The 20,612-nt window shown below is 47.2% G+C and overlaps 1 protein-coding gene across 1 annotated transcript; it reads left to right on the top strand.

Annotated features, from left to right (window-relative positions):
• Positions 1-253: 253 nt before the first annotated feature.
• On the top strand, positions 254-18,637 carry LOC125125220 (probable inactive 1-aminocyclopropane-1-carboxylate synthase-like protein 2). The gene is made up of 15 exons (XM_047775939.1): positions 254-380; positions 8,195-8,700; positions 9,967-10,026; positions 10,471-10,541; positions 10,914-10,983; positions 11,271-11,337; positions 12,262-12,359; positions 12,600-12,677; positions 13,021-13,121; positions 14,127-14,216; positions 15,234-15,279; positions 15,375-15,516; positions 17,098-17,240; positions 17,325-17,478; positions 18,277-18,637. The coding sequence occupies exons 1-15, from the start codon at positions 359-361 to the stop codon at positions 18,417-18,419; spliced, it is 1,791 nt and encodes a 596-aa protein (XP_047631895.1). The 5' UTR covers positions 254-358; the 3' UTR covers positions 18,420-18,637.
• The last annotated feature ends 1,975 nt before the right edge of the window (positions 18,638-20,612 follow it).

Here is a 20,612-nt window from a genome sequence, read left to right as displayed (position 1 = left end):
GTAAATAAGTTTAAAAACAAAAAAAACAAAAAAATAAAATTTACAGAACTATTAACAATTAAAGTTCATTAAAACAAACAAAAAAACCAAAAAAAAAAAAAGAAAGTAAATAAGTTTTTTCAAAAAAATTTTAACGAGGCCATTTTAGGTCATTGAGAGCTCCTGGGGGGAGGCCCTTGAAAAGGTCAAGGTGAATCTACTTGTTGCCCTTGGAACTACCTGTGCTTAAAAGCCGAGCATGTGGGCCCCAGGCAGCTCGCAAGCTTAGTGAGAGAAGGAGGGCGGAGGAGAGGCCGCTGAGCCCCAACGGTTAAGGACTATTTCATTGGGGACGTAAGGACTTTAGAACAGAGAAGAAATGAGTGGAAACAGGGCCAGAGGTGAGTGTGGTGTAGCTGGTTGGGGAGCGGCGGATGTGGAGTGAGAGGGGGGCTTCGGGCCAAACATTGCCTGGGCTTCATCTGTTCATGTGGGCTCTTGGACCCCTGGGGGTGGGGCCAACAATGGACTTAGGGGCTTCTGGGTCCCCACAGGTGAATGCTAAGTTTTTTGGGTTTTTTTGTTTGTTTTTGTCTTTTTGCCATTTCTTGGGCCGCTCCCGCGGCATGTGGAGGTTCCCAGGCTAGGGGTCTAATCGGAGCTGTTGCTGCCAGCCTAGGCCAGAGCCACAGCAACGTGGGATCCGAGCCACGTCTGCGATCTATAGCACAGCTCACGGCAACGCTGGATCCTTAACCCATTGAGCAAGGCCAGGGATCGAACCCGCAACCTCATGGTTCCTAGTCGGATTCGTTAACCACTGCGCCACGACGGGAACTCCAAAAACGCTAAGCTTTTGAGGGGATGTGCCAGCAAGAGGCTTCAGGGAGGGATAAGTAAGAGGGCAGTGGGGCCAGGAGTTCACAGGCTGGGGTTTCAAGCTCCCCTTTCCCATCCTACTTGTGTGATTCATCGCCTGCTCTGAAGCCTTTGTTTTCTCATCTGTGAAGTGAGGCTAATGTGGTGCCCTCCTGATGGAACCAGTTTGAGGATTAAATCAGTGGGCGCACGCCAAGATCTCAGACCAGGAGTTTCTGTTGTGGCTCAAGGGGTTAAGAACCCGACGTAGTCTCTGTGAGGATGCAGGTTCCATCCCTGATCTTGCTCAGTGGGTTAAGGATCCAGTGTTGCTGCAAACATAGGTCGCTGATGAGACTTGCACCTGGTAGGGCTGTGGCTGTGGTGTAGGCTGGCAGCTGCAGCTCCAATTTGACCCCTAGCCTGGGAACTTCCATAAACCCCAGGTGTAGCCCTTAGAAGAAAAAAGAAAAAAGATACGAAACAGAAAACAAAGATCCCAGGCCAGAGCCTGGCTCAAAGCAGCCCCCAAACAGTGTTGATAATGTTGCGGTTTGGGAGGGGCTGTGACCCCCACCACCTGTAGCTTGTACCATTTATAACTCATTCCGGATATACTGGGGGACCATGTTAAATTCACCAGACTGTTATAAATGATGTCCTTATTTGCCCCACCTGAAAGTTGGGGATAACTCTTACCCACTAGCAGCGAGGATTAAATGAAAATGAAGCTCCAAGGGGTTAGGGTTGCTGGGTAGTCACTGGGCTCTCTCATTAGTTAGGTGACCCAGACTGAAGATGCTGGCTTAGTGTTTACTACCAAAGTCTGGCCAGTGCACACGTACGACGCGGTTGGAGCTGTGTGCCAGTAAGACTGTATTTACAAAAAGATGAAGTGGGGCTCTATTCTATAACTATACTAAATTCTCTTGTAGAGCAGCTGTTAATTCTTTTGTGTCTGCCTGGTAGGCAGATTGCTATCTGCAGATAAGCCATAATCCAAATTCCCTATTTTTATCTCCAGTTTCTTTCCTTGCCTAATATTTTTGGCTGAGGTCTCTGATACAGCGTTAGCTCTTTTAGCCGTATCTCTCGTTTCTGAATTCAGTTTCTCAATTGAGCAGGAAGCTGGCTTTTTGGCTGAGAGATGTCTTATGTTAAAGAGATATCCATTCATCATATTAAGTTGTCTAAAGCAAAAGTGGATGTCTAATTTTGTTAGGTGTCTGTATGGCATCTATAGACCAAATGACTTTTACCCCCTTAGGATACATTAATGAAAAGTAATATGTCATAGAATTGAACTATCCTTTCATTCTCAGTATAACCCCACTTGGTCATAAGGTTATTTATTAGGCTGATGGATTCTACTTGCTAACTGCTATTCAGCTTTTAAGTATTAATATCCTAATATCCTAATCATAGGTAAGATTTGTCCATAGTTCTTCATGTAACCCATTGAGCAAGGCCAGGGATCTGTAAATGTAATCAAATCTAGATATCACTGTTTATTTGATTATAAAATGTGGATGCTTTTCCTTTTCTCTAGAACAATTTAATGGCACTGGAATAATATATTCCTTTACATATATGATAGAATTTCTTTATGAGACTGTCTGGGCTAGATGCTTTTTAAGCTCTTTGATAACATCTATGGAAACTGTATTTGTTTAGATTTTATTTCTTAGCTGGGTTCAGGAAGAATAAACTACATTTTTAAGCTAAATTATCTGTTTCTTTCAGACTTAATACACATATCCAGAGAATACTTCAAAATAGCCTTTAGTTCATCTTATTTCTGCGCATGTGCTTTCTCTTATTTTTCTTTACCAAGTTAGTTTGTGCTCGCTTGTTCTCCCCCCACCACCAAGAACTTTCTCATTTTTTCCACTATAAAATAATTATGTGAATATCCCTTTGTGTATTGGAGCTTGCTCTCATAATGGTCTTTATACTTGAAGAGCTGGCATTGGAAACAAACTCATTTAGCTGTTGGTAGCCTAATAGAGCCTTAAATTAGCTACAGCTGCATTTAAAAACCTACTGAAATGTAAAATTTGTAAATGTACACTTTGAGCTTTGACAAACGGTATAGCCATGTAACCATCACCTTATCAAGATACAAATCATGTCATCTCCCCAGAAATTTCCCTGTACCCCATTACAGTCAGTTTCCTAGCCCCCTCTCCAGGGAGCCACTCTCCTGATTTCTGTCACTACCGATTACTTTTGCTTGTTTTATAAGTAGAACTGTACAGTATGTACCTTGTCTGGTTTCTGTCACTCAGTTGGTTTTACCTTCTAAAGGCAAAATTTCTTGCTCTGATTTGTAGTGTCCTCTGCAGTAAATCCAGCCCCTCTAGGGAGAGAAATTGGTACTGCCTATGGAAATGTTTATCCTGTAATGGCTACAAGATTCTAGGTTGGGAGTTACTTCCTTTCGATACATTGAAAATAGCATTTTGCTATCTTCAGCTTTCTGCTCTTGCTAATGTCAGCTTTTGATTTATTATTTCTTTAAGATAACGTTTTTTTTTCTGGGCAGCTTTGGAAATTTTTTTTGGTAGCTTCACCATGATGTGTGTGTGTGTGTGTGTGTGTGTGTGTGTGTGTGTGTGTGTATACACACAGGTATAGATGTATTTATCCTAATTTGCATTTGTCAGGTTTCCTGAAGCCATTCTTTGGTATCTGGTTATTTGGCACTGATGAAAAACATCTTATTCATATTGCTTCTGCCCTGTTTTTCTCTTCACCTTTGGGACTCCAAATGAAGATGTATATTTTAAATCATGTATCTTTTGTCTTACTTTCTTTTGTGTCTTCATGCCACCTTCCAGAAAATTACTTCATCTTTTTTCTAGGTCACTAATTTTCTCTTTAGCTGTATCTAATATGCTATTAAATCCTTCCATTGAGATTTTTCACTTTTGATCATTGTATTTTAACCTTTAGAATCCATTTTTCTGGAGTTCCCGTCATGGCGCAGTGGTTAACAAATCCGACTAGGAACCATGAGGTTTCGGGTTCGATCCCTGGCCTTGCTCAGTGGGTTAACGATCCGGCATTGCCGTGAGCTGTGGTCCAGGTCGCAGATGTGGCTGGGATCCTGCGTTGCTGTGGCTCTGGCGTAGGCTGGCAGCAACAGCTCCGATTAGACTCCTAGCCTTGGAACCTCCATATGCCATGGGAGTGGCCCTAGAAAAGGCAAAAAGACAAAAAAAGAAAAAGAATCTATTTTTCTTTAACTCTATTGCTTTTACATAACTTCTAATTTTTGTCAAACTTGCAAGCTTGAGTTTTATCTCCTTGAACAAAATAGCAATTATTTTACAGTCTATTCCTAGTACCTCAAGTCCTGTCAGTCTTTGTTGCTTCTGCTGGTTTTAGTTCATGCCATTTATTCATGTGTCTGGAATTTCTGTGTGCTGGACACTGTATTTGAAAAATAATCCTCTTGAGAAATCTAAAATCTAAGGTAACTGCTTTCATAGTATTTGTTTGCGTCCCAGGGATTTGTCACCAGTGGTACAAGATGACAGTACCATTGGAGAAAGTTAATCCACCTTCGAAACTTGAGACTTCTGGGGCATTATATGATGTGAAGTCAGGGTGCAGTCTGTGTGAGGACTGGTTTTCTGCCAGTTTGCTCTTCTTTCCAGGAGTTCTGAGCTAAAGTGGGAGGTCTTAGGTTTAAATCCTGGTTCCTAATAGGATACTAGAAGTTACTTAGCTTCACTGAGCTTCACTTTGACCTTTAATTGAGGTAAGTATCTTATCTTGCCTGAGTAACTGATACCCAGATGGGGGAGATTATCCTTCCAGTTGGTGAGTGACAATTACAGAATAGAATCTAGACTCCTCAAGGCTGCTTATACCTGAGTTTTCAGTTTTGCAACCTATATTTAAGGGTCTGTATCCCCAAGCACTTTCCTTCCCATGCACATAAAGACTGGACAATCCTTTTCCTAATTATTACATTGAAAAGGAAGAATCTGAGTTAGGTTAGAGTACTGAGACACCAGGGGAAGCTGGTGCATGGCGAGAGGAAGGAAGGCCAGTGGAAAAGATAGAGCTAGAAGGGAAGCAGGGGACTAAGAAAATGATAATTAGAAGTATCCTAGTATAAATGGTATACCCATGAGCTGGCATCTCAAATGAACAGGAGGTCAGCTTGCTACCTAGTTCATTTCTCATGTTCCCAACTCCCCATTCCCAGTTTCTGCTGTTTTTAAGATCTGTCTTCCAGATTTTATGAGAAGGGTAACAGCTGGGCTGGTTCTGAGAGGCTGCTTCTATAGAAGGCCCCTGAGTGTGGCTTAAGGCATAGATGGTTGAAGGATGAGAATACTGAAACCGAAGAAGACTTGAGGAGAGAGCTTATGTATCCCAATAGCAGACAATTTAGGACTGAGATTGAGGGACATTATGACCTTTGTGGAACAACGTCATTCACAACAGACTTTTCAATCATGAGAGACTTTTCTGTAGCAAAGACAAGTCCTGGCAGAGATCCAACTTCTAGGTTTCCTCTGGCTTTGCTGCACGCTTGTTGCCTTATCAGAAAAACGCATTTGCCAGGAAGACACATTTTTTTGCAATTGCATGCTTTCGTCCCATCTTCAGTTCCATAAACCTGCCTGGAGAGGTTCTCATTCCAGCTGCTTTAAACCTTCTCCCTGCTACACTGACCTCCAGCTTCCCTACCCCATCCTGATCCCTCTTCCCTGAGAATCTGGAGTCCCTGGCTAAGGGCTGGGTGGATGGAACAGAATAATAGGAACTTGATAACAGCAAGAACTTCCAGGGTAGGAAATCCAAGAGTCCCTAATCCAGCCTGAACTGGAATAACTACTTAAATTCCGGGCCTGTGTGCCGTCATATCTTTGATTTTTGTTATGAAGGTGATACAGATTAAGTACCCTGCATATGTGACAGCCCAGGCCTAGGAGAAAACAGAAGCCTGGTGAAAGCTTCTTCCCCATAGAAGAGAGGTCATCTTCACCATCTTGGCTCTTCCCCCCCCAGCACTCATCAGGACCAACAGGGATAATGGGTACCACCTGCAGGAAGGCAAAAACAAAGGAATCCCACTTGACCCTTAAATGCTTCTGTGCCATCCAAGTTTCTGGAAGGACGGTGTGACATACTTGCTCCCAGGTTGAGAGCCCCATTGAGATGACCCTCTTATTTGTAGGGAACAGAGCTTGAGCCAGAACAAAGCTTTTGCTTGTGAAACAAAGGGCTGGTCCAGGACTAAGAGCTTATATTCATTCAATGTCTTTCTAAGTAGTAAGTTTCTAAACCTGGTGAGTGAAGTTCTTTGTATCACTGTTGATGAAAGGTTGGCATCCTAAGTCAAGACTTTGTACTCCTTTGTCCAGTGGCTTCTTCTGGCTGTTGCTCCATCTTCCATAGCTTAAAGTCTTCAGTCAAGTTCATCTCTTCCCTGACTTGACCACATCCTTGTGGTTGTGCCTTTCTCCTAGTTAACCTATGTGCCAGGCACTGTGCTAAGGATATGATGAAGGAGGCTGACCAGGGCAGATACTGAACAAGTGACAATATTGAGTGTCATTATGGAGAGGTATAGGTTGCTATAAGAACATCACAAACTGAAGAAAGATGATCTGGAGAAGTTGGGCAAAGTGTCCAATACTTTTGAAGTGCTGGTGCCACAAACCTGTAAAAGAAGTAACAAGGTCTTGTGTATGTGGGGGGATGCAACATAGTAAAGCACTTGGAAGATGGGAAGTTCCCATCGTGGCTCAGCGGTAGTGAATCTGACTAGTATCCATGAGGACGCAGGTTCGATCCCTGGCTTCACTCAGTGGGTTAAGGACCCGGTGTTGGATGTGAGCCGTGGTGTAGGTCACAGACATGGCTAAGACCTAGTGTTGGCTGTGGCTGTGGCTGTGGTGTAGGCCGGTGGCTACAGCTTAGATTCGACCCCTACAAATAAGAGGGGAACCTCCATATGCCATGGGTGCAGCTCTAAAAAGTAAAAAAAAAAAAAAAAATTAACTTGGAAGATGGCATTTGGTGGAAGGTGTACAAGCCTAGATTTTTAGAGAGGCCTCAGTGTCTGGGGATATGAGGATTGTCTTAAAATGAATGAGAGACAGCGAGCAGTCAGCTGTCAAGTTTTTTTTCTTACCTCCTGGCTTCTTGATATCTGATCATTGGCGTTTTTTATTCTTGGAAGCTTTAAAAGGGTGTCTAAGTTTTATCCCACATTTTGACTTCATTTCAGACAGAAGGTTGGTCTGCATAGTTTAGAGGTTCCCAAAGTACAGTCCCAGGAAATTGTTAGAACTGCAAATTCCCAGGTCCCACCCCAAACCTACTGAAACAAAGTCTCGTGGTGAGGATGGCCACTTGTGTCCTCACAAACCCTTGGATGGAAGTCCCAGGCAGCTGTCAGGATGAGCAAGTTGAAGGCATTTACAGAAAGTGATGCAAAGTTAAGTGGCTGGAAGGACTGAGCTTTGAATATCTGGTATGGCTAACTTTGGAAAAAGGAAAAAAAAAAAAGTGTGATGTTCTAGAAGAGGGTTTGGCAAACTTCTTCTGTAAAGGCCCAGATAGTAAACATATTAGGCCTTATGAGCGATATGCTCTGTGTCACAACTCTTCCACTCTGCTACTGTAGTAAAGTAGCCCTGGCTAATAACATTAAACAAGTGACACAACTGTGTTCCAATAAAACTTTATTTACAAAACAAATGATGGATAAACAACAAGGTCCTATTGCATAGCGTGGGGAACCATATTTAATATCCTGCGATGAACCATAATGGAAAAAATATAAAGAATATATGTGTGTACATATATTTATAATATATATGAATAAGTGGAGTCACTGTCCTCTATAGTAGAAGTTTACACAACATTGAAAATCAACTACAATAAAATTTTAAAAAATTTAAAATGGAAGGCTGGTTTGGCCCTTGGGCAGTAGTTTACTCCCCTATTCTGGCAGAATGACGTAGAGTTTTGGATTGGTTTGGTGTTTCTGTTTTTGTTTTTAGCAGCAGAATCCCTTTTCTTCCCCAGAGCTCTACAAAGCAGAAGTTGCTCTGGTTGAGGAATCTACAGGCTACCTGTTCAATTTTCCTCTTTTCTTAAAGTGGGCCCAAAGGCTCTCTCTCAGAACACATGTCAGTGATAATGCTCCAGTGTTTGCGCTTGCAGCCTCTTGGGCACTGCCCTTGAATGAGTGGGTATCTCTTCCTGAGCCAGTCTGGGCTTATTACCAAGGTGTGTTGGTAGGAGGCACTAGTGACCAGCCCAAGATCAGGCCTGGACCTGAGGATCAGGAAGTCCCCTTTGCTGTAGCACGTGTCTTTCTCTGCAGGCACCACCCAGCCCGCGGAGGCCAACAGGAATACTAGGCGTATGAGCAACCCATCAGACATCTCCCCCACGCCCTGTGGCCAGACAGGGGACCAGACCCTCAGAAACCACAGCATCTACACGCAGCTGATGGAGACGGTGCTGTCCTTCATGAAGCTGATGACCGGGGACCAGCAGCAGGACCCAGCGCTGGAGGAGCAGAAGCACAGTCAGGCCATCAGGGAGCAGGAAGCCCTCCTGGGTCACCTGATGATCCAGACAGTCAAGCACCTACAGTCTGGGGCCACAGGTGGTCACAAGTTCCAACTGCCTTGCCCTTCCATGCACTCTAGGGACAATGTCCGAGGCGGGCAGCAGGCCCAATCATCCAGGAAGACTTGCCGAGATACATTTATCAGCTCTGACCTGTCCAGCCGTGGCCTCGACATCTCTTCCTTATACCACTCCAGCTTCCAAGACTACAACACCTACCAAGGAAACAAATACGACAAGAAGAATAACACCCTGGTGAGGATGGGGGAACATGCTTGTGGGCCCCTGTCGCTAGGTTCTTGAGTCCTGTGCCCGGTCCTGGGCACGCTCATTGATTCTTCCCAACCCCATCAAATAGGCACTATTGTCCTCTTTAAGGGGCTGGGCACAGAAACGAGGTGCGTGGCCAAGAAAGTTGACGAGCTGGGTCTGGCTTCCTCTCCTATCCCAGCTCTGACCCACTCAGAGTTGACGGTGTTCACCGTGGTGAGTGGACCTACCCCCAGGGAACTCAGTCTAGTGATGGATGCCATCAACTATTGGGAAAATGAACATGAATAAGGTTTCCAAGAGCACTAAGGGGGTGCCTGCTTTGGGTGGTCAGAGAGGGTGTTAGAAAGGTTGAATCAGCCAGCCATGTGGTGATGGGGGTGTGGGGGGCTCTTCTGGGAAGGAAGAACAGCATGTGTGAAAGCTTTAAGGTGGGGGGGGGGGCTTGGAATGACGGGAGAGGAGGCCCGTGTGGCCAGAGCAGAGCCAGTGAGCGCTGTGATAAGAGGTGTGCATGGGTTTGGCCATTGAGAACTCTTCGGATGTTATCTTGAGGGTGATGTGGGGGGGAAAATTCGAGCAAGGGAGTCACAAACAGCACTCAGCCAGGGCATGGAGGACCCCACTAGTCACACCTTTCCTTCTGCTCCCATCTAAGTGATGTGTGGCCGAGGGCCGTCTGCTTTTGTGGGGGCTGAGTGAGTCAGATGTCTCCACTGGCCACTAAGGGATTGCCGCTCTTCCAGTAACTTGAAGGGCCCTTCCAAGGAAGTGGAAATAGCAGAGATGGATACAGGCAGGGCCTGTGCTGGTTAAGGAGCCAGACTCTGGGGCCAGGTGGGTGGAATGCTGTCCATCACCAAAGTCACATGGCTCATAGCTCATTCAACCTTTCTAAGCTTCATTCCGTTTAAGTGGGGATCATGGTAGAAATTTTTTTTTTCCCCCAAGAGTTGTCAGAATTAAGACAGTTCACACGAAACAGTCTAGTGTCTGGAACATGATAAGAACTCAATGATAGCTGGTGCATAATATAATTATTATTGTCTATATGGCTCTAAAGGAAATTTGCAAGCGGTAAGATTTGGAGTTTGTGGAAAACTTTCTAACATGAAAGTGGTCAAACATGGGCTGCACTGCCTCATGGGGCAGGGAGATCTCGGTTTGAGCTAAGCCAGGACGAGGACTTAACATGTTTAAAGGGGTCCATGTAGGACAGGGTGAGAGGACTGATCTTGGCTCTATCTCCAGGGCTTCATCAACCTTGGTACCAGTGAGAACAAGCTCTGTATTGATCTGCTGACAGAAAGGGTAAGCCATGTTCCAGACTGTGCTGGGACTCACCTTCAGGCCCAGGCCCCCTGGAATGCCCCTCAGCGTGTGGGAAGAGACCTGAATAAGACTTAGAAGGTTGGGGAGGGGGGTGGGGAGACAGCTTCTAGCATAGTACCTCTAGCCTCCTGGCTGGCCTTGCTGTGTTGGAGAGTGTTCCATGATGAGTATCTGGTGGGTAAGCTGCCAAGGGAGCCTCTGGCCCAAATCTAGGGCTGGGGAGGTTGTCCAACACTTACCTATGCACGTGACCTTTGGCAAGAAGATTGAAGCCTCCATTCCTTAGGGAGCATAAGGCTGGTGGACCCATTTCCCTCTGGGAGGTCCTGTGTTGAGGCCAACAACCATATGCATCCTAGGAGTAGGAGGAAGCCTCTTGGGCTTCCCAGGTCTGGCTGTGCTCACGCTCAGATGTGTCCACAGTTGAGGCGGAGTGACATGAACTACGTTGATGACAACCTACTGCAATATCCAGACTGGAGAGGGCAACCATTGTAAGTAGCCTCCTGATTTCTGGGGCCTCTGGGTCCATAGGCACCTGTCTACAACCAGGGAGGGACACAAGATACCAGATTCTGTGGGTGTCTACCTGGTTTCTTTGGGTAGATGACTTCTAGAAGATGCCTAGCCCAGCATATCATAGGAGGCAGGCTGGTATAGTAGAAATGGCACTGCCCTATAATTCAAAAAAGCCCAAGTTCTTATCCAAACTCTTACACAGTCAATGTCCCTGTCACCTGCGGAGCTGTTAGCCCTATAAGGACCCTGAGGTTAGATGCTTTGTTCTTTTGAAAAGACTGAAATCTAGACTGTGAGGACAGTCCGTGGGCCTGGGAACCACAAGGTCTTTCTGGGTCTGTCCACAGCCTGCGGAAAGAAGTGGCCCAGTTCTTGACCACCTACTGTAAGGCACCTGCTCATCTTGATCCCGAAAACGTGAGTCTCTTCCCAGCCTTCTGCCACCTAAGAACTGTATTCTTGGGATTTTGTGCATTTCCCGTAGAGCCCCTCAGAGTCAGGGCAGAGCAGAGGCCACCGGGTCCTAGCTGAGGAAACTCCTTATGTCTGTCCTCCCCGGGGAGGAGAGGTGGGGGAGCGAGGGCCAGTGGGTCCTAGCTGAGGACACTCTCAGGTCTTCCTGCTGGAGGTAGGGAGACAGGGGAACCACCCCTTCCTGCATGAGGACTGGTTTTTGACATCTGCCTCCTGTGGATCTTTTTCAGGTGGTGGTTCTAAATGGCTGCTCCTCTGTCTTATCCTCACTGGCCATGGTTCTGTGTGATCCAGGCGGTAAGTCAGTGGCTCTGCCTTCCATCAGGGCAATAGCAGCACATAGGTGGGAGCCATGGGCACTGGGCCTCAGGGGAAGAAGAGCATCTGGAGTCTCTGGTCGGAACATCTTCCTGCCATTTCTGTAGGAGGAGGGATGGCGATCCCTATGGAATGTGGACCTGGGACAGTCCTCAAGGTCTGCCCCGGGAATGGTGACCGTGGGAGTATTGATCGGACTTTTGATCTCAATACCAGCACAGAGCCCTAGTAAACTGGCTTAGGCTATAGAGGTTGTCTATCCCCTCAGCCACAAAACCAAAACCTGAGTTCTAGACCAAATAAAGTTTGAGACATCTGCTCCTAGTCTCCTCTTTAACAATGGCTCTTAACAATCTGAAATAAGAACTTCAGATTTCTTGATGAGCCTGCTGCATGGGAGGCTCATGACCGTGATGGCCAGGTTCACTCAAAGGAGCAGGTCCTCAATTAGCTCATCACTGAGGCCCAATGGATGGAAAGAAAGGAACACGTGAGATCACCAGGCCCAGATGACCTGAGCCGTGCAGAGAGATGAGAGCCCTCGCTGTGCTTGGACATCAGCCTTCAGTGTTGGCCCAGAGCTGACAAGGCTGCTCAAGGACCCACATTTCCCCCCGCTAGCAAGCCTGGCTTGAGTCCCTAGGTTTGAGTCACTTGCAGCAATATTCTCCCCTTTTCTCCTCTAGTGTACCCACAACAGAGAAACTTTTGAGTTTTGTTTCCCAGTAACATTTATGAGAATGGGTGACTTTTCTAAAGCCTATGTCCCATAGCATTAATCCCTAAGGAAGAGGAATTCCCAAACACCCTTCTCTGAGGGTAGCCTTGCCGCTGGTCTGGGGGTCCTGGCAGGTTCTGACTGGGAGACCCGGGACTGACAGCTGGGTCTCTCTGTGCTTCCAGAGGCCTTTCTGGTCCCCACTCCCTTCTCCAGTGGCTTCATCTTCAGTGCCTGCTTATATGCAAAAGTTGAGCTGCTTCCTGTACACCTGGATAGTTGGGTCAGTATGGGGCCCCTTCCCTTGCTCAGCCCACCTAGCCAGTGGAATATTCTAAGGGAACTTACAAGGTTGTAGGAGGCCTTTCTTTCCTCCCATATGCATGATGATGGGAGAAGGATGGAGAAATTGAGGCCAAGAAGGCCCGTGGGACTAGTGCCCTGGGTTTGAAGGTAAAGGAATGGGGAACCAAGGCTTGGCAGCTTCCAGATAGGTGGTTCTCAGACAGTATTTGTCTTCCAGGTCGCTGGTGCCAACACCTCTCCATTCCAGCTCTCTGTGGGCAAGCTGGAGCAAGTCCTGTTTGAGGCTAAGATGGAGGTAGGGAGGGAACCGGGTCATCAGGGTGGACCCTGCTGCCCCTGAAAGGGGTTGAGTACAGAGACGCTAGTACTACTTGTTCACCAAGATGGTGTGGGCTTCTTCCTCAAAAGAGGAAGTATCCTGGGGCATGTCCCCCCTAGGATCCCTGAGTCCTGTCTCTGGACGTCCCCAGAGCTCCTTCCTGATCCCCAGTGTGGGCAACATGATAGTTGGTTCTCCAAGGTCCCACCTCGGCATCGATTAGCCATCCCATACTGGGTGTCCCGACCTGATCCTTGGCTGAATTAGATGCAGGTGGTGAAGGACCGGTGTTGACTTGGTTATGTTTGGTCCTTTTTAGGGGAAAAAGGTCAGAGGCCTCCTGCTAACCAACCCTCAGAATCCTCTGGGAGATGTGTACTCCCGAGACTCACTGATGGACTATCTGGAATTTGCCAAGAGGTATGAGTTCCACCCCTTGAGAACTCTTATTCTTACTGTATGGTCCACTTTGCAAAGTTGTGAACAACTAGGTGAAATCAAAATGGAGGAAAACGCATCCACCTGCTCACCACTTCCGTCAACCAGACTTTCTTGCCACTTCCTTTCCAGCCCTTACCCGTGTGCATGTTCTAGTTAACAGTCATCATGCATTTCTGCTGCTCTTCCACCTCTTGTAGCATGAGCACTTTCTCCCGGTATCCATTTCCCAAGCTTCTTGGCCTGAGATGCCAAGGAAAACAGACTCTCAGACTTGTGGGACGAGTTCCTCCAGAACTTTCCTAAGAAGATGTTTACATCAGTTAGCACTGGATCCAGAAACAGCCCTCTTTGGGTAGATAATCTTCCCTTGTCTAGAAGAAACACACTTACTCAAACTTCATAGCTCATCTAGACAACTCATTGCCGGACCAGGGGGACCAAGAATAGGAAGGCTGGGAGTCACGGGCTGGAGTCGGACAGGAGCAGGTCTGCATTTCTGCTCTGGCACCGGCTAATGGAGGGCACGAGTCTTCTGTCTCAGAAACTCAGTTTCCTTCTGTGAAATGACATAAGGAAACTGCTTAAAGGGCTGTGGGGAGAGTAGGGAGGTGAGTCATATGAGCCCTCAGCCCACTTCTACTCGGTTCAGACCCCGGGTGGGAGGTCCAGGCTGCACCAGGAAACCCCTGCAATGCCCAGCTCCTTCCCACTGGCGTCTCCTTGGTAATCGAAGGGTGAGGTAGAATGTTCTCCTGTGTGTGTCTTCTGGTCCTGTTCCCTTCTCGTCCCCCCTACCCCAAGTCGGGTGAAAGATCCTCTCTGGTGAACAAGCCCCTTCTACCTGGCCATGCCCCTTGGAAGGGACGGATGGGTCCGCTGGGGTAGTAGGAGGGTCTGATGTGTGTCCCAGGAAGACCATCAAAGGAAGCGAGTGAGGATAGAAAGAACTGAGATGGTGTCCTCCCGCTTTCATCCAACCTGCAGGTACCACCTCCATGTGATCATAGATGAGATTTACATGCTGTCTGTGTTTGATGAAGCCATTACTTTCCACAGTGTTCTGAGCATAGAGAGGTGAGTTGGTCTCAGCCTGGGTTGGGAATGAGAATCGGGACATTCCTGCTTGGGTGTGGGGAGTCCGTGGGCCCTAAACTCAGTAGGCTATGTGCTAGGAACTGAGCTGAGAGCCACCAGGAGTGCAAAAATGAGCAAGGCATCATTTCCCCGCCAAGTGTCTTCTCTAAATGCCATCTGAACACAAGATAACTTGAGAGAAGGGTAGAAAGTGCCCTGTCCAAAGTTAAAATAAAACCCTATAGAAGGTCAGGATAGGAACTTCTTGATAAGTGGTATGCAGGGAGAAAGTAGAAATAGAGCTGAACTTTTTTTTTTTTTTTTTTGTCTCTTTAGGGCCACACTTGTGGCATATGGATATGGAGGTTCCCAGGCTAGGGGTCAAATAAGAGCTATAGCTGCCAGCCGACACCACAGCCACAGCGACTCAGGATCTGAGCCGTGTCTGTGACCTACACCACAGCTCATAGCAATCTGGATCCTTAGCCCAATCCCTAGCGAGGCCAGGGATTGAACCTGTGTCCTCATGGATACTAGTCAGATTCATTTCTGCTGAGCCACGATGGGAACTCCCTGAACTTTCTTGAAGTATTTGGCTCTAGGATAGGACCGAGCAGCCAAAATAAGGGAGGGGCATGCCTGGCAGAAGGAAGAGCTTCACCAGAGGTGGGGCAGTAATTAATGGGTGAACACACTTTAGAATTGGGGGGTGACCCACATGCATAACAAGCCAACTGCCAAGAAGGTGGCTTCGGACCAGCGGTAAGAAAACCACGAGCCGGGCTGAGGATCCTAGACTTTCTTCAGTGGGCACTCGAGAGCCGTCCCATCTAGCTGCACAAGACTACCTTTTTGTCAACTTCCTGGCTTCACTGGGGCAACTTGCACTTTGGGTCCCCATAGAGCCTCTCTTCTAGGAAGGCCTTCGAGGCCACGTTCATCTTCCCCTCAGAGACTCCAGATGGTCATCTTTCAAATATTTCTCCATAATCCTGACTGAACTTTTCGCCCCTCCAGTTTGCCAGACCCCAGCAAGACCCATGTGATCTGGGGCACGAGCAAGGTGAGCCCGGCTGCCTGTCCTTCGTGGGGGAGGACGTGGGGGCGGGAGCCGAAGGCACCAAGCGAGCATTCCCTTCCCTACTTTTCTTCCTCTAGGACTTCGGCATCTCCGGCTTGTGCTTTGGCGCCCTGTACACCTTCAACAAGGCGGTGGCCTCTGCCGTGAGCTCTTTCGGCTCCCTCCACAGCATCTCCAGCATCGCCCAGTACAAGCTGAGGCAGCTGCTCCAAGACAGAGGTACCGAGCCCCCTCCCACGCCAGACCTCATGGCCACGCGGATTCCCAGGTCTGCTTGCGGCTCTGACATGCCTTCAATACACCGAGAGCCTAGTCGCTGTCTCTGGTTTCGCAGTGAGGACAGGAAGCTTGTGGGAGGCCAGGATGCAGCTCAGATGAGGCGGTAGGGTGTAGACAGAAGATGGAGGCGCAGACCTAAAACACGGGCTGCCCTGGAGCTTGTGCTCTGCCTGGAAAGGGGATAGTCTGTTGTACCCTAGGACTTGAAGGTGGGAACTTCAGAAATTGGCCCTTCCTTGAAGGTCAACTTGCCCTCCCTAGTACCCACTTGCTTCAGGCAAAGAAACAGCCCAACTCCTAGAATATGATTTAACTTTCTCTTCCAAGGGGACCAAAGGAGAGCTGTCATTTGGGTGAGTTGGCGTGGCTACATCTGTAGCACCTGAACTCGCCTTGCCCCTTGGATCTTAAGTGAATGCTGGCTTTGGTGGGGGGAGGGGGGAGTTCCCCCTCCCCCATTTAATACCATGGCCCAAACTTAGATAAGGGTTCTTTCTGTAACAGAGCAGATGCCAGACTGGAGGACTGAAATTTTAATCCAATTTTTCTGGCTTAGAAAACAATTTGCTTTCAGCTCTGGATGGGGGAAGGCGTAGGTAGGAGAAATCCAACTGGATGCCTCCCTGCATGGCTGCATGGTGCCAGGACATTTGATACTTGGTAGAAACCAGATTCCCAGCTTCTTTTAAAAAATTTTTTTATTTTTTCCATTATAGCTGGTTTACAGTGTCCTATCAATTTTTCTACTGTACAGCAAAGTGACCCAATCACACATACATATATACATTCTTTTTCTCACATTATCCTCTATCATGCTCCATCATAAGTGACTAGATATAGTTCCCAGGGCTATACAGCAGGATCTCATTGCTTATCCACTCCAAATGCAATAGTTGGCATCTATTAACCCCAGATTCCCTATCCACCCCACTCCCTCGCCCTCCGCCTTGGCAACACAAGTCCATTCCCAGCTTCTTGAACACAGGTTCTCAACCCTGAATGCACATGGGAGTTAACTTGGAGAGTTTAAATACTCATGTATAGGCTCTATCCCCAAAGATTCTGACTTCAGCGTCTGGGTATATAATGTGGGCATCAGGCCTTTGCAAAGCTTCCCAGGTGGTTCTAACGTGCTGCCAATGCTAAGAACAGTTGGGCTAAGATCATCCCCAAGCAGGTCTATGCCCATTTGTTAGCCTCTAATAAGGAGCTAAGGGAGCTATGGGTACCTGCTACTTGCCCAGTTGACAACAGCAGCATCAGCCTTGTTTAGGGGATACTCCCAACTTCTTGCCTCGGGTGTAAACTCAAACAGAATTTTCCTACTCGACGATGGAGAAGCCCAGTGTCTCCACCAGAGCCATAGGTAAGTGGTGGGTGTGTTGGGTATGGAAGCCATCAACTCAAATATAATACAGTCGAGTATGGACAGAATCAGCAGGGAGCACACAATTGGTAAGGAATCCTCTGGCAGATCTGAGCTCCGCGATCTGTGACAGCCCTCTTCCTCCACGCGTCCAGAATGGCTTGACAGCACGTACCTGCCCATTAATCACTTCCGGCTGCGCACGGCTCACAAGTACATCACTAATGAGCTGAAGGCATTGAATGTCCCTTTTCTCAATCGTGGCTCTGGCCTCTTTGTCTGGATCAACTTGAGAAAGGTGAGCTCTGGGAGTGAAGACACATGTTCCCGGGCAGACCGGCCCAATGGGTCATGGACTCAGCTCTGCCCCTTGCCTCCCTAGTACCTGCACCCACGCACGTTTGAGGAAGAGCTGCTTCTCCATCGCCACTTCCTGGACAAAAAGCTGATACTGTCCCCTGGCAAGAGCTTCATGTGTAAGGATCCTGGCTGGTTCCGCCTTGTCTTTGCAGACAACCACCTCCTGCTAAGAAGCGGTGAGTAGAGCTGACCTCCCAATCCTGCCATCCTTCAAAGGAACCAGCCCCAGCCACTCCTCTATAACCCAATAGTGGAGGCTCCCTTTTTTTGCCTTTGGCAGCCTATAGGTCCAGCCCTTCTAAGTCCTCCATTTCTACTTTCAGATCTTTAAGTTCCTCTGTAAACAGGAACTGATAGGCAGTTGAGGTGTATCATAACTTTTGGGTGTCTGTTCTGTGTCTGCCATTGTGCGGGGCGTTGAGACTCAAAGCTAATGAGAAAGGAGCTCTGCCCTAGTGTAGCCTGGCCATCCATTAGGTGAGAGAGATGGGGAGATGACCTAGAAGTCCCTCTGTTATACTTTGGAGTTCAGATTCTCCTCAGAAGATTATAGATACAATGAATGTCATGTCTCTATTACATCCGAACCCCAGCAGGACCCAGTTCCACCGGCTGGGAACATAGCAATGAATGAGAACATTTATGTAACACAGATGCCTCTGGGACTAATGCGGGGAATAGACTGAATAAAGGGCCACTAGAGGCAGGTAGAAATGATGAGGCTAAGGCCATAAGCTAGTTATGGGGTTTGAGTCATGAAGGTATCTGGCAGGCAAATGCTGTGACAATGAAACCCAAAAGGGCCATCTAAGCTGTGGCAGGTAGACTTGGAAATCTCTCCCAAGGAAGGGAAAGCTTAAGTTCAGCATCCCTGAACAAGAGGTCCTGCAGTGGCCTACTGGGACCTGGGTATATGTGGGGCCCATGTGCAAACCCACTAAGTAGTTCTCTCTGTTCCCATTTGGACCCTCCAGCCATGCATCGGTTCCATCAGGTGCTACTGGAACAGGAGAGGAATTGGACAAGGAGGCAACTGGAGGACGCAATAGAGGAGGACTTGCTTACCTCCAACACAGCGGCTGCAACCAGGCCCCACTCCTCAAATCTGAAAGGCTGAACACTGGGATCCTCCAGACATGAGCCCCTTAAGCTCACCATCTGTCATTCCAGAAGCTTTGCATCTTTTTAGTCTCTGCTAAGCCATTGCATGCATGCAAAGTGTTTTTATGGGGGTCCCAGTAGGAAGCCTAGAGAGGAATAAAGAGAGCTCCTTGGGCCCCTGTTTAGATGGGTTTATTTTTATATTCAATACATAATAAATGCCATATTCTCAAATCTAGCCCTGTCTTATTTCTTATTCCTCATAGCACCTTTTAGGAACTAGATATTTAAATTCAATTTTTCATTAAGTTTTAATATTTAACATTAAAATTCTAAATCAAGTTATATGTGAAGAATACTTTCTGGGGCAGGTCAGAAAGAAAGAGAAAGGGTGGAGTTCCCATCATTGCTCAGTGGTTGACGAACCTGACTAGTATCCATGAAGATGTGGGTTTGATCCCTGGTCTCGCTCAGTGAGTTAAGGATCCGGATCATTGCCGTGAGCTGTGGTGTAGGTTGCAGATGCGGCTCTGATCCTGCTGTGTTGCTGTGGTGTAGGCCAGTAGCTACAGCTCCGATTCGACCCCTAGCCTGGGAATCTCCGTATCCCATGGGTGGGGCCCTAAAGAGACAAAAAACAACAAAAAAGTGTGATGTCCAGTTGGCGGAGCACTTTCTAGGTGTTGGATGCAATGTCCCTTAATCACGCCCCCAACACACAAGTGGCTAAGTGGCAAGGTGGGGATATAAGTCTGGTATTACTGCTTCCAAGTATATGAGTTCTTTCCATTCTTGCCTTTTTCATAAGGCTTTAAAAATGAATCTGATGATAAGCCTCAAGTCTTCTGTTTTCATCTGTCTTCAGCTGTTCAAATCGTACCTCCTGTGCATTTTCTGCAAAGCCTTTGTTGGTCTGAGCACTGATGTGTGAAATGAATGGAGCAGGGACTCCACCATTTTGTAGATGATGAAAGAACTGTTGGCAAACACTGATGACTTTGGTCAGTCACTTGGTTTGGGACCTTCCTCCCTCTCATGGGCAGCTTTGCAGGGTACCAACAAATCCTGATTCTTTGAGATTTTTTTTTTTTTTACACCAGACAAGTTTCTTTAGAAATGGACTTGACTAATAGACACAGAAAGAGAATTCATTGGATGCATGAGGGAGTTCTCGGGACCAGAAAAGAAGGGGAAAATAGGAACCAGAGAGGCTGGTCTGATCAGGGCCCTGTCCTAGGAGGAAGAGATGATACCTTCCATGGAAGGGATAGGCCATTTTTGTCTTCTGTTCCACCCAAGATTCAAATGGTTGACGGGGAAAAATTTATTTTCCTATCCAGGAACACAGACTCCCCTTCCATTCATTTATTACTTTTTCTTTTTAGGGTTATACCTATGGCACATGGAAGTTCTTGGGCCAGGGATCAAATCAGAGCTGCAGCTGCTGGCCTACACCTCAACCACAGCAACCCCAGATCTGAGCCGCATCTGTGAACTATACTGCAGTTTGTGGAAATGTCAGATCCTTAACCTGCTGGGCCATAACGGGAACTCCTCTATTTGGACCCTCAGCAAGGTCTTTGCAGCTTTCAGTGTACAGGTCTTAGACACTTCTTATGTATTTCTCACTATATTATACCTTTTGTGGGTTACTTTAAATGTAAAATTATTTTTTAATTGTTTGTTGCTAGTATATTAAAAATTGAATTTTTTTTTTTTTTTGGCCATGCCCACAGCATGTGGAAGTTCCCAGGCCAGGGACTGAACCTGTGCCACAGCAGCAACTTGAGCCACAACAGTAACAACACTGGATCCCTAACCTGCAGAGCCACTGGGGAACTCTGAAACAATTGATTTTTTTTGCATCTTGTATCAAGAACTTTGAAGGCTCTGAGGTTTTACGTTACAGCATCATGGATGCTGGGGGAAGGCATGAGAATTCCGGGTCAGAGAAAAACGAGCTTACTTGTCACAGCAATAGCAGGAATCAGTATCAGGGTTCTCCAAGCCCTGATTCCTACAGGGCAAAGCGAAGAGGACCTATGATGCCTGCACATGCAGTGGCTGTGCTGCAGGTGAGGAAACCCAAGCTTAAGGAACCTGATTCTTTTATAATGAGCAGTAAACCTGCTTGAACTTTGGCCCCAAGGGAGACATTAGCTTTTTACTGAGTAATAAGCAAACCTACCCTTTTCTCTGGAAGCAGACA

This window comes from Phacochoerus africanus, chromosome 4 (assembly GCF_016906955.1).
Source record: "Phacochoerus africanus isolate WHEZ1 chromosome 4, ROS_Pafr_v1, whole genome shotgun sequence".
Classification (NCBI taxonomy): Eukaryota; Metazoa; Chordata; class Mammalia; order Artiodactyla; family Suidae; genus Phacochoerus; species Phacochoerus africanus.
The sequence above is the reverse complement of the archived record's forward strand: the minus strand, read 5'-3'. Positions and strand labels throughout refer to the sequence as shown.